This window comes from Osmerus mordax, assembly GCF_038355195.1.
Source record: "Osmerus mordax isolate fOsmMor3 chromosome 28 unlocalized genomic scaffold, fOsmMor3.pri SUPER_28_unloc_7, whole genome shotgun sequence".
NCBI classification, from domain to species: Eukaryota; Metazoa; Chordata; class Actinopteri; order Osmeriformes; family Osmeridae; genus Osmerus; species Osmerus mordax.
Genome location: NW_027120410.1, coordinates 141,930 through 153,803, shown reverse-complemented (window position 1 = coordinate 153,803; position 11,874 = coordinate 141,930). Strand labels below are relative to the sequence as shown.

At 46.5% G+C, this 11,874-nt stretch overlaps 1 protein-coding gene across 1 annotated transcript in view; it reads right to left on the bottom strand.

Annotated features, from left to right (window-relative positions):
- Positions 1 to 2,346: 2,346 nt before the first annotated feature.
- Positions 2,347 to 11,874, bottom strand: part of apba1a (amyloid beta (A4) precursor protein-binding, family A, member 1a) — a 31,140-nt gene continuing 21,612 nt past the window's right edge. Inside the window, exons 4-14 of the mRNA XM_067231862.1 lie at positions 11,344 to 11,445; positions 11,001 to 11,040; positions 10,533 to 10,678; positions 9,061 to 9,093; positions 8,130 to 8,216; positions 5,247 to 5,432; positions 4,230 to 4,409; positions 3,865 to 4,077; positions 3,670 to 3,789; positions 3,152 to 3,292; positions 2,347 to 2,976 (exon numbers count right to left, since the gene is read on the bottom strand). Coding sequence (XP_067087963.1) covers positions 2,905 to 2,976; positions 3,152 to 3,292; positions 3,670 to 3,789; positions 3,865 to 4,077; positions 4,230 to 4,409; positions 5,247 to 5,432; positions 8,130 to 8,216; positions 9,061 to 9,093; positions 10,533 to 10,678; positions 11,001 to 11,040; positions 11,344 to 11,445 — 1,320 coding nt within the window. The 3' untranslated portion in view covers positions 2,347 to 2,904. The remainder of the gene's footprint in view (positions 2,977 to 3,151; positions 3,293 to 3,669; positions 3,790 to 3,864; positions 4,078 to 4,229; positions 4,410 to 5,246; positions 5,433 to 8,129; positions 8,217 to 9,060; positions 9,094 to 10,532; positions 10,679 to 11,000; positions 11,041 to 11,343; positions 11,446 to 11,874) is intronic.

Here is an 11,874-nt window from a genome sequence, read left to right as displayed (position 1 = left end):
TCCTAAATTAATTCAGAATCGCTTTGAGGGATCTTGCCTACAATCTGAATTTTTCACATTATTTCATCAAAGCTTGCTTATATGGTCAATCCAAACTCAACACACAAAAGCCATTATAAGTATATACCTATATATATATATATATATATTTATGTCTATAATGTTTCCAGCTGGTTTTGGTATTTAACGTGGAGTAAAGGTGGTCACGCCACACACACTAGAAGCAGGGAGGACACTGCTGCACCTCCTCCATTAACCCAAGAACAACGCTAGAAGGTAATATGTTCTATGTCACTAAGCTAATAAAAAGTACAGTAATGGTAATAAGGCCAAAATGAGCTTCTGGGATATGATTTGGACAATCAGATGTTGAGTCCCACAGGTGGGCAGAGGAAGAGGCCAACATGTTCACCTTGTGGCAGTGTAACCGTAGCGACCACAGACATGAAGATGCAGCAAAGTAGCAAGTGCCTCCTCAGCCTTCCAGCCTTACACTACTCTGAAGACACCAATATTTTTGTAAACACGGTCTGGAGAAATTTCTGAAGTAGGAAGTGACATGAGTAAGCAGGATGTGAGCTAGGTGGTCAAGGTCAAAGGTTGTATACAAACCTTAAAGCGGAAGCTTCCAGGAAGTAGTAATGTTAGTGACAAAGCAGGCAGCCTATATGACATTTGCAGCAGGAAGTACTTTCATGTCTCCAAGCACAGCAGCAGTTAGGGATGAATTGCATTGTTTACAATTTCACACCATCCTTGGAAGAAAGTTCCGAAGATTCTACAACAACTGAACCCTAGGGTGGTCAGTAGGTCATGTGACCTGTCCATCTATTTCCTATGCATCAATCTCAGTTTAATATTGTAAAACCACATGTATGCTAAAATATTAAAATTTCACATCTGTTAAACTGAGGAATATATATTCTTACAGGTATGGCAATCCTCGGACTTTAACCAACATTAAGGGGTACTAGCCAACCATCATAACAGTGGAAATCATCACTTCCTGGATGAGTGGTCTATACAAGGCAGTAACAAGAAGGATCTAAGTACCCAACATCCATCCACAGGAAGTTTCCAGGTTCTTCTAAGTCGAGCAGATTTAGTTACATGCACTCACAAGACAGCAATCTATTCATAGCAGGGTGACATCAGCGGATTCAGTTCTAGATCTGCAATGAGGGAAGTCTAGTCTTCTAGAACGACAAGCATACTTCACTATGGTTCCTACGTCAGGACCTTGAGGGACCTCAGAGTTGATATGCCTTTTCAGTACCATCAGTCCATCACAGTTGCAAAATAATACAGTAACCCTTGTGTTATCTTCGGGTCATTCTGACCCATCAGTCATTGTGACCCACCGTCGTATTGCGACAACTTTACTGCATACAAAAACAAAGTGAAGCATTTTCTTTTAACCGTTGGGCTGTGTCAGACCCCCCACATTGCGAAGGTTAAAAGAAAATTATTTTTTATTTGTTTTTGTATTGTAAACACAACGATGGTTCGTTATGAACCTTTGGGTCATGTGACCCGAAGGCAGCACAAGGGTTAAATACACACATAAAGTTTCTCCATCCTTCAAGTATAGAAAATGTGTTCCATTTGTGCACAGATTCAACAGTTCTCTGGCATAAATAATCAAATTTGAATGAAATCTTTAAAACAAAAAAGTTATTCTATATTAAATAAATATCTAATTTCTACATTGAAAATATAAAATAATGTAAAACATTGACATTGCACTTCAGAGGTGGTAGCTAAATCAACCTGTCTACCTTCCTGATCAGAGACTAAGACCTGTTTTGTGATTTTGAACAAGTTTTCTGTTTGTACAAAATGTACTTCTCTCTTTGCAACTACTCAAGCTTCTGGTGCTGAGCATCCTGCCCAACCTCCAGCAGCGTTCAAGTGAAGACAATTAGGCAACATTTTGTACTGTTACACAAAGACACAAAGCCATTCCAAGTGTACACAGCAGCCTGAGCCTGAAATCTGTGACTCAGATTAGCAGGGGACCAGGGCCTGTCTTCCAAGATGACGTGTTTCCAGGTGAACGTGAAGACGTAGAAGATCTGATGAGATGTTTTTCCTTGAAAAGATGCTTCTCTGGGAAGACAGAGCTCAGAGGAAGGTTGTGAGGCGGAATGTTCTGGACTTCCATCAGACGGATGGGTTAGGGTTAACCTGGCCTGGCAGACGGATGGGTTAGGGTTAACCTGGCCTGGCAGACGGATGGGTTAGGGTTAACCTGGCCTGGCAGACGGATGGGTTAGGGTTAACCTGGCCTGGCAGACGGATGGGTTAGGGTTAACCTGGCCTGGCAGACGGATGGGTTAGGGTTAACCTGGCCTGGCAGACGGATGGGTTAGGGTTAACCTGGCCTGGCAGACGGAAGAGAAATGAAGGAAAGCTTGTTGGACCGGACAGAAGCGGGCAGACCAAAACGTGACGGAAGAACAGACAGTTGGAAGGTTCTCGGTTTTTTCCAACAGACTCTCCATAGTTCAGGAATGTCTTTCATCAGCGCCTCCGAGTGTCGTAAAGGAATTAAAAAGGTGGAATGTGGTGAGGAGGACAGGACACTCGTCTGGAGTTTCACCCTCACTCTTTCTTCTGGATGTGGGGGAGGAAACAGAGTTACAGAGACAGAAACATCCAGCCCAGTGATGTATGGGAGATGCAGCCAAACTCCACTGCAAAAAAACACAATGTTTGGATAGTACAAAACAGGTGGACAGCCTTGAGGGTTAGGGCCAGGGTTACGGTTAGATAACTTGTAAGGCTTGAGAAGCGCCAGTCTCTAATAGTAAGCTTGAAGAAGGGGGGCATGTTGCGGGGAGGTGGGGGCTGTTGGGAGGGTTTGTACAAGGACTCAAAGTTGAAAGGTTAGGGTTAGGTCATTCAGATGTAAACTGGTTGCTCCTGGGCAGTGAGCAGCCTGTACATGGCTGCTGGCATCGTCTTCATGTGTATCTGAGGAGCAGAGAGGGGGGGGAGAGAGAGGGGGGGAGAGAGAGGGAGAGAGAGGGGGGGAGGGGGGGAGAGAGGGGGAGAGAGAGAGAGAGAGAGAGAAAATTAAGAGCTAATAATCTGTAACCGAGGGTCATTCTTGTCCCCCCCATCAACCTCGTGACCCTTGACCTCTCACCTCTCCCACGGCATTGGACAGGATGTGGACGATCTTCTCGTGGGGCGTGGCTACCACACTCTGGCTGTTTATCTCAATGATGCGGTGGCCCACCCTGACCCCGCCCCTCTCAGCGATGCCCCCCCTCATAAGACTGCAGATCTGGAGGAGGGGGGAAGCGGGGGTCTAAATGTTTTCAGTGTTCTTGGAATAACAGACTCGCTCTTACAGATGGCTAGCCTGTTCAACTACAACCTCAGTCATTTAAAACTACGGCTCCAGTACTGCTATATTCCTTCTCAGTGTCCAACAGAAGTTAGTCTACATACTTTTAATAGAGAATGTTCATATGCAATGACTCCACATCCTCATCTTAATTAGGACAACTTCCAAAACAGGAAGGATTAGGACACACAATGCTTCATCTGAAACTTAGTGAAGTGCTGACAAGGTGTCAACAGACGGCCATGTCAAAGCTGACAGGTTTGATTCTGTCTGACCGGCTCGTCTAAGCCCCACCCCCAGCCCTGGGTACCCACAATGCCGTTCTGCACGCTGAAGCCCAGCTGGTAGCGGAGGTCCGGGCGGCGGATGAGGACCGTGGTCACCGGGGGACAGCGGACAATGTTCAGCTGGATACGAGCCTGGTTCTTCAGACCCTGCGGAGCACAGCGCTCACTGTTATCATCAGTAGAGAACAGAGATAAAGAGAGAGACAGAGAGGGGTGAGTTACCTTGATGATGCTCTGGCAGGTGTTGATGGGGAGACCCACCAGGCTGGTCCCGTTGATGGACATGATCTGGTCCCCGATGTTCAGACGGCCTGACTTTTCTGCCGGCCCAGCATGCATCATGTTGGCAATGATGACGGTGGGCAAGATGGAGCCCCACCCACTCTCCACAATCACAACACCCAGAATCTCTCCCTTGGCCTTCTCTATGTACACCTGCGAGAGAGGACAGAAGAGAGGGAGGATAGGAGAGGGAGGAGTTTGAAGCGTGACTAGTTCATGAATAAGATGTGTTTTCCAAGGCCTGTCTTCTGACAGAGTTCACCAGGTGTGACAGGACAGGTGTGAGGTTCTGGTCCCACACTCACATCTTTGCAGTTCTCAGATTTGGAGAAGTGGACCAGGTCGTCGTTGTACATGTCCTGGGTGTTGAGCAGGTCACTGTACTCCTTCTGGCTCAGGTCCTCAGGGTTGATCCCGTTGGCTCTCAGGAACTCCTGGTAGGCTACACTGAACGCCTGGCCGATGGACTGAGCTATGAGCTGAGCCTGGTGAGGAGGTATACACACAGAGTACAGTCAAAAACAATATGAAGACCCACCTAAACAAAAACAGTTTTTCAATGACTTTACAGAAGGCAGTAATAAGAAGGATCTACGAAGAATCAACATTTGTTAACATAATGTTTCTTTAATAGAGACAGTTGGAGCAGCTCATCATGACTCCTGTGATCACGAGGTGACCTCAGCAGGAAGGGCCTGCATGCCCATCTCCACTGGTGCACAGAGACCTCAGCAACGGTCATTCACACTGTGATCAATCACACCCACGCTGCTGCTGTGTTAGTGTGTGGAGTGTTAGTGTGTGTGGTGTGTTAGTGTGTGATGTGTGTGGTGTGTTAGTGTGTGGTGTGTTAGTGTGTGGAGTGTATGTGTGTGGTGTGTTAGTGTGTGGAGTGTATGTGTGTGATGTGTGTGGTGTGTTAGTGTGTGGTGTGTTAGTGTATGTGTGTGGTGTGTGAGAGAGTGAGGCAGAGCCAAAGAGAGGGAGACAGTGAGTGTATATCAGCTACACTCATGCAGCTTTGTGTGTGTGTGCGTGCATGCATGTGCGAGGTGTGTGTGTGTGTGTGTGCGAGGAGTCTACCAGTTCAGACAAACCAGGGGATCTTGCTGCTGTGATAAGTGCAGTGCATTCTGGGACAGCGGGGTAGATTGGTGGAGTCTTAGGTATGATTACATTTATGACGCTTAATTAAACCTAATAAGGACACAGTCGTTCCCATTTATCAAGTTTGAATGTCAGAGCGAGAGAGAGAGAGAGAAAGAGAGTGAGACGGAGAAAGAGAGAGACAGAGAGAGAGGTGTAACAGTCAGTACACTCACGTCGTCAGACTCGAACACGTGGCAGATCATCTTGTACTGCCGTTTCTCCTCCTGCACTGGCTCCGCCTCCTCAGCGCTGTCAGGGCCGTCGGGGCGGGGCATGCGGCGGCGGGCCATCAGAACCACGATGTTGCCGATGTCAGCAATGTAGGAGATGGTCCTGAGAGGGTGGTCCATCATGATGTCCTGCAGACATTTAGATTATATATATATATATATATATTACCAGTGGCAACTGGTCATTAGGGACAGGTGGGGTACGGCCTGCCAAGAACTGCAACAAAATTATGGTATTTTTATATCTCGGAGATTACTTCCTATAATTTATTATCTAAGAATATAGAATCTTCCTAAATTGCATATACTTTGTGTTAGGATTTTATTTAATGTTCATTGATCCCTACCTTGCTGCTTCAGACGGCGTTCTGCCGATTCGAGTTTGCAGTAGTAGGCCATAGGCCTGGGGTACTCAATTAGAAACCCAAAAGGTCCACTAACCAAATTTGTATTCAGTCCAGTCAGTAAAAATAAGGCATGCACATTCTATGTTTTGTGAGCACAAAATCGTTTTTTGAGCTTTGTGTAAAATGAACATAGCCGTTTTTCAATTAGTAAAACCTTGTCTAGTGAAGGTGATGTCTTTTTGTCTGTTAATTTTTCAGCCCACCCTTACGTTTCTCAGCCTGGTTTTCCATTGTTATTCTTCTCCCGGTGCTCCCGATGGCCAGTCCGCTAGTGCGGGGCTGGGCTGTGCCGCGGTGGAGAATTTTCTAGTTATATCATTGGAAATTCTCGTGCTGTCAGGGGGTGCTACAGCACTCCTAGTTCCCACGGCCATGATAGTGACGTTTCACATTAGCTACCACGACAAGGGCAACCGTCTCATTAAACACATTGGTTTTGTGCTCCCCACCGGCAGCACACATGCATACTTGTCTGAAATGAGGTCTTTTTGGAATCAACTTTTCGCCGGGTTTAGAGCACGCCATGTTTTTCGATAAGGAAGAAACAGGTACTGTTTTGTTGCGAATGACACACACAACCTGACCCACAGAGGTTGCGGCCAACTTTCAGTGAGTGAGTTGTCATGGTGATTACAGTTATTAAAGCTCCTGATTGGACCTTTGTATTGGACAAGTAAGATAGAAACCACATTTAGTTGGAACAAAAAGATGTGCCGGTTAAAATGGAAACGTTCCGTCAAAATGAATTAATTCCATAATAATATATCGGTTATAGGTCCGGGTCCGGATAGGGAACCACCTGGGTCCGGACCCGGACCGCGGTCCGCCAATTAGTGACCCCTGCCATAGGCTAATCGTGAATGTGGGGCTCTGGTGCTTGCCCCTCTCTCACAATGCAATGTACATTGTATGTGTGAAAGTATTAATAGGCATGCTCAGAATGTTAGTGTGATCAACTTAGGGAGATCACGCGATTTGATGCCAAGTGGGGCTGGCATCCGGTAGCTGGTAGCCCCACTTCACAGTCATTTCATATTTCAGACCTGATTGTCTGTCTGTCTGGCGCCAACATTAGTCGGCAAGAAGAGCGAAGAGGGTAGATTGTCTTAACTAGCTTGTTAGCTTCACAAACGCCAGATAACTTGAGAAAATGAATAAAGCGGATTTTATGCTCGAGCACTGGTTTGAAACCCTTAATTTGGAGGAGAAACTTGAAGTAAAGCGACTTAGTGCCCATCAGCCACGGGAAATTGTCATTACTCAAACTGCAAAGTAACGACGGGGTTAACGTGGAGCGGTTTTGAAGAAAAACTGGCTAACAGTTAGCATACAACATAAAGAAGGCACAAGGTTTTCCATGTCTGCTATTTGGTGGAGATGGTACTTGGTCGAGGACGGGTTACAAAGATTTGAAACATCTTTCTGAGAGGATTGCAAAATCTGAGCGGGAGTCATCTGGACAATGCTGTGAAATTGGGCTTACTTGGAAGGGTAAATGTTGCAGCCCAAGTTGACAGTGCGTGCAGGCGCTCCATTGAGGAGCATAACAAACAGGTGGAGGAACACAGGTACGTTCTCAGTCGGATCATAACATGTATTAGGAACATGTAGGAAGAACCACCGTGACACCTGTGAGCCCTCAGCCTTGGTGAGTGAAAGCGTATTTTATCATCCTGCCTTTGTGGTGCTGGTCCGTGCTTTGGTCATATTTTTGTGCTGGGTCGATTGATATAGATGGTGACGAGTGTCAGTGTGTCCATGCTTATCTATTAAGGCTGTTGTCATAGAATGGATCTGTATCCCTTAAAAGTTGTCTTTCCGCTTCGTTGTGGCCTTCAGTGGAGTTGAGCTCATTGCTGTTCCCTTATGGCCCTGTAGGCACATTGGTTCTGAGCTTGGTTGCATTCCTAATTTAGGTTTGTAAATGTGACCATGGTAACTTTACATGTGTGTGTGAGAGAGGAGGAGCGCAATTACACAAGAAGGTCTCTCTCTCTCCAGTTTGTGTACTACACAACTGGTAGAAGCAAGCCGCTCTGTCTTAAAATTGTTTTGTGGAGCCACGCTGTTTGTTGATGTGTTAAATAAACACATCAGTGGCAAGAGGGAATTTTGTAGCTTTACTGGTATGTATCCTATATTTGGAAATGGTTTGTGCCCCACCAATGTTTTACATATAAAAAAGGCCACGTATATGAGCTGACAGGGTCAGGACCTTCTGATGGCCCCAGCCTCACTGTGGACCAATGACAGCACAGCTTTTAAGTAAGATAGCCTTGTGGATTACTTTTAAAGATGATGTGGGAGAACGTGTGTGTGATAGAGAGAAATAGATCAACAAACTGAGACGAAAAAAAATAGCACAAATATGTGTGGTTAGCGTAATGAAGGACTAACATCAGGGTCAGGATGAGGGTACCTGGGAGTCAGCGTTCAGCACCTTGATCCTCTGAGTGGAGATGAACAGGTCCACCTCTGTCATGGGCTGCATCTCTCCTTCTGTAGCCTGCTCTCTCACACACACACACACAGCCGCACACACACACACGTCATGAGTAAATAGTGATTTGTGTCTCAGTGTGTGTGTACAATGTCATGTGTTAATAGTTATTGTGTTGAAGTGTAATCATGCACCCATTGTGTTGTTTGGTTCCTGATTGGACCATCAGAACAGTTAAAGTGCAGCTAGAAGCACACTGGTAGAGAGAGGGCTGTGTTTCATGTGTGTAGCAGAGAGAGATGGCTGTGTTTCATGTGTGTAGCAGAGGGAGAAAGCTGTGTTTTCACGTTAGCCACTGAGGAGCATTCTAGAAGAGTGCAACGGAAGCAGATCAATACAAATACAATCAAATACAACATCAAATCCTGAGGCGGTGCAAGAACACAAACACAGCCTTGCACTTTCTGCATCCGGCAGGTTCCTGTCCTGCTGCTGAGCTTGCTGGCTTATACTGTCATCTGTAGCTCTAGTAACAATGTCATCTTTATCTGTATTGACCATATATTCTGTATCTCTATCAACAGTACATATACATTATAAAATATACATGTGGAATCTTTGGGGAGAAAATTTCTGACATGGAAATTAGAAATGGAGGATTCATTTCAGGACAGAGAGATGCCTTGATGTCAAGTCCACTCATAGAACCGCTGCTGGATCCAGATGTGGAGAGTGAAAAAATAAAGATAAAGACAGGAGAGGTTTTTACACACACACACACACACACACACAGGCAGGCAGGTGAGACAGTGAGCGGAGAGTGACAGGAGAGGTTTCTTACACACACACACACACACACACACAGGCAGGCAGGTGAGACAGTGAGCGGAGAGTGGGGTAGTTACTGCACCTTCTTCTTGCTCTGGGATTGTTTCTGGGCGCTCTGCAACACACAGGAGCATGGGTTACAGGTCAGACAGGGGCTGTCTGGGGTGTGTGTGTGTGTGTGTAAGGGTGTGTGTGTGTATGTAAGGGTGTGTGTAAGGGTGTGTGTGTGTGTGCACTTCAGTACAATGCAGCTCTGAGGTGTTCGCAGGGTTGTTTGTAGCAGTATTTGCTGACGCATCCACATCTTCCCCCTCACTTGCGTTCTGCCGTCTCAGTCAGTAACCTCTGTGTCCAGCAGGTGGCTCTCCTGCACCCTTCAAGCCTCTCAAGACTCATTACCATAGACTTACAGTCTTTGTTCTAATTACATTTTAACATTGCTTGGTAATAACATAGACCAGGGGTCATTAACCAGTCCTACGAGAATGTAATGAGTTTCATTAAAATTGTGGGAGGCTTGTATATCTTCAGAAGTCTCGTGAATGTTACCACAGAATCCTGCAAGTGCAACTTTTTTAGAATGATCTTTTCAATTGATCTTTCCTGTAATTTCACACCTCATAAACTATGTAATTGTGTCCATAGGCAACATATTAAACATGAAGCCGTCTTTATTCTTGACTGAGGTTCTGTTCTTGGTGATGGTTCTTTGTGTGCATTAAGTGATGAGAAGGCTTCAGTGAGATAGCGAGCCAGCCTGCAGATGGAGCTAGCAGATGGAGCCAGTCCACCTTGAGAGACTGAGCCAGTCCACCTTGAGAGACTGAGCCAGTCCACCTTTAGAGACTGAGCCAGTCCACCTTGAGAGACTGAGCCAGTCCACCTTGAGAGACTGAGCCAGTCCACCTTTAGAGACTTAGCCAGTCCACCTTGAGAGGACTTAGCATCCTTCCCCCCTGCTCATCCACTACTGAGAGCTATCTCTCTCTTACATGTTTATTCTGCAGCATGAAGTAGTCAACGTGTTTTCTAAATCACAGAAAACACATAATATATACCTGGGAGTCAGATGGCTGAGCGGTTAGGGAATCGGGCTAGTAATCCGAAGGTTGCTAGTTCGATTCCCGGCCATGCCAACTGACGTTGTGTCCTTGGGCGTAAATTAGTCACTTCACCCTACTTGCCTCGGGGGAATGTCCCTGTACTTACTGTAAGTCGCTCTGGATAAGAGCGTCTGCTAAATGACTAAATGTAAATACCTGAGGAGATAACTAGTGTGTGTGTGTGTGTGTGTGATAAAAGGCTTGAGGCACTTGTCACATTTTTGCCATACATGCTGGAAAATGCTGTGTCACTATGAGATGGGGCTGAAGGGGGGGCTGAGGGGAACTAGAGGGGGGCCAGAGGGAGGCTCGAGGCTTCCTTCCTCCATCCCCCTTCCTCCATCCCTCACCCCCTCCCTCACCCCCTCCCTCCTCTCTCCCCCCCTCCCTCCTCCTCCTCCCTCACCCCCTCCCTCACCTCCTCCTCACCTCCCCCCTCCCTCCTCCTCACCTTGATACGGCTGACAGCCTCCTGAGCCTGCATCATGCGAATGTTTTTGGAGGGTGTCTTGTCAGACAGCAGCTGGGTGGAGCCCAGGTAGTTTGCTGCAAATATGATACCATCAATCAAGTCCTCTGGGTCACATGGTCCTGGCACTGGAGGGGAGGAGGAGGGGAAGAGAGGGAGAGGGAGGATTTACATTCTGATAGCTGAGTACAATTAACGGGTGTTAGAGTTAGGGTTAGTGTGAATATGAACCAATTTGTAGCATATATATATATATATATATATTATATATAGACCAATAAGGAAAGGGGTGGTGTGTAAGGGAGATGGGAGAGGTGAAATGTGTGTGTGTGCGTGCAGAGGGGGCTGGGGACCAAGTTACTGGGCACTAACCCTTGAGGACGAAGGCAGTGAGATAGAGGCAGTGAGATGGAGGCAGAACTAGGAGGACGAGGAAGAGGAGGCACTTACCTTCCACGTATGTTGGGAAGGCGGCCAGACTTTTCCTGGACTGTGAGGAGAGAGGCCGTTAGCAACACAACACACATATTCACACATATCTCACATATACACACACACACTCATATTTAAGGCCACAGCTGTGTCTGTCAGAGGACGCCCTCTACAGGTTTAGGGTTCCTCTGGACAGTCAGCACATCACTATCTGGTAGTTGGATTTGTTTACTATTGTTTACTATAATCTTTTTTATCTTTCAAACACAATGTTTTAATAGTCAAACTCTACTTCTTGCGTTCTGAATTGCATTTGCATTACTGATTTGGTTCCTGAACTGGTACTTCATGGTTCACCTACTTCCTTGTTGGAGGTGGGCGGAGTCTCGAAGCTGTCCTCCTGTAACAGGTGCCTGCTGGATGACTCCGCCCCCTGGGGGGAGGGTGTGTCCGAGACCGGGGACTGCAGGGGGGGGGACAGAGAGGAAGGAATGGAGAGAGGGAGAGAGGAAGCGTGACAAGAGAGCAGAATAAGTAACACCAGGAAACATGTTAAACACACCAAGCTGCTGCCCACAACCACACAGCTGTTCTGAACATCTTTTAATCACGCGGCCCAAACACCTTCACAACAATCGCTAGGGAGGCAGGGTCGCTAGGCAATATACAGTTACAACACATCACCTCTGGCCAGGTATCCACGGACACGCTGGGATGCTCCAGAGCAGTGTCGTGCAGAGAAGCATGCTCTGATAGGTGCAGTTAAACGTGGAACAGGGAGGAACTGGATGTGTGATTGGCCAATCAAAACACATTTTTACATCAGTGATGCAAGGCAGTACACAAATATCAAATATATTTGACTGGTTCTGTGAATCACATTGCAGTGAAT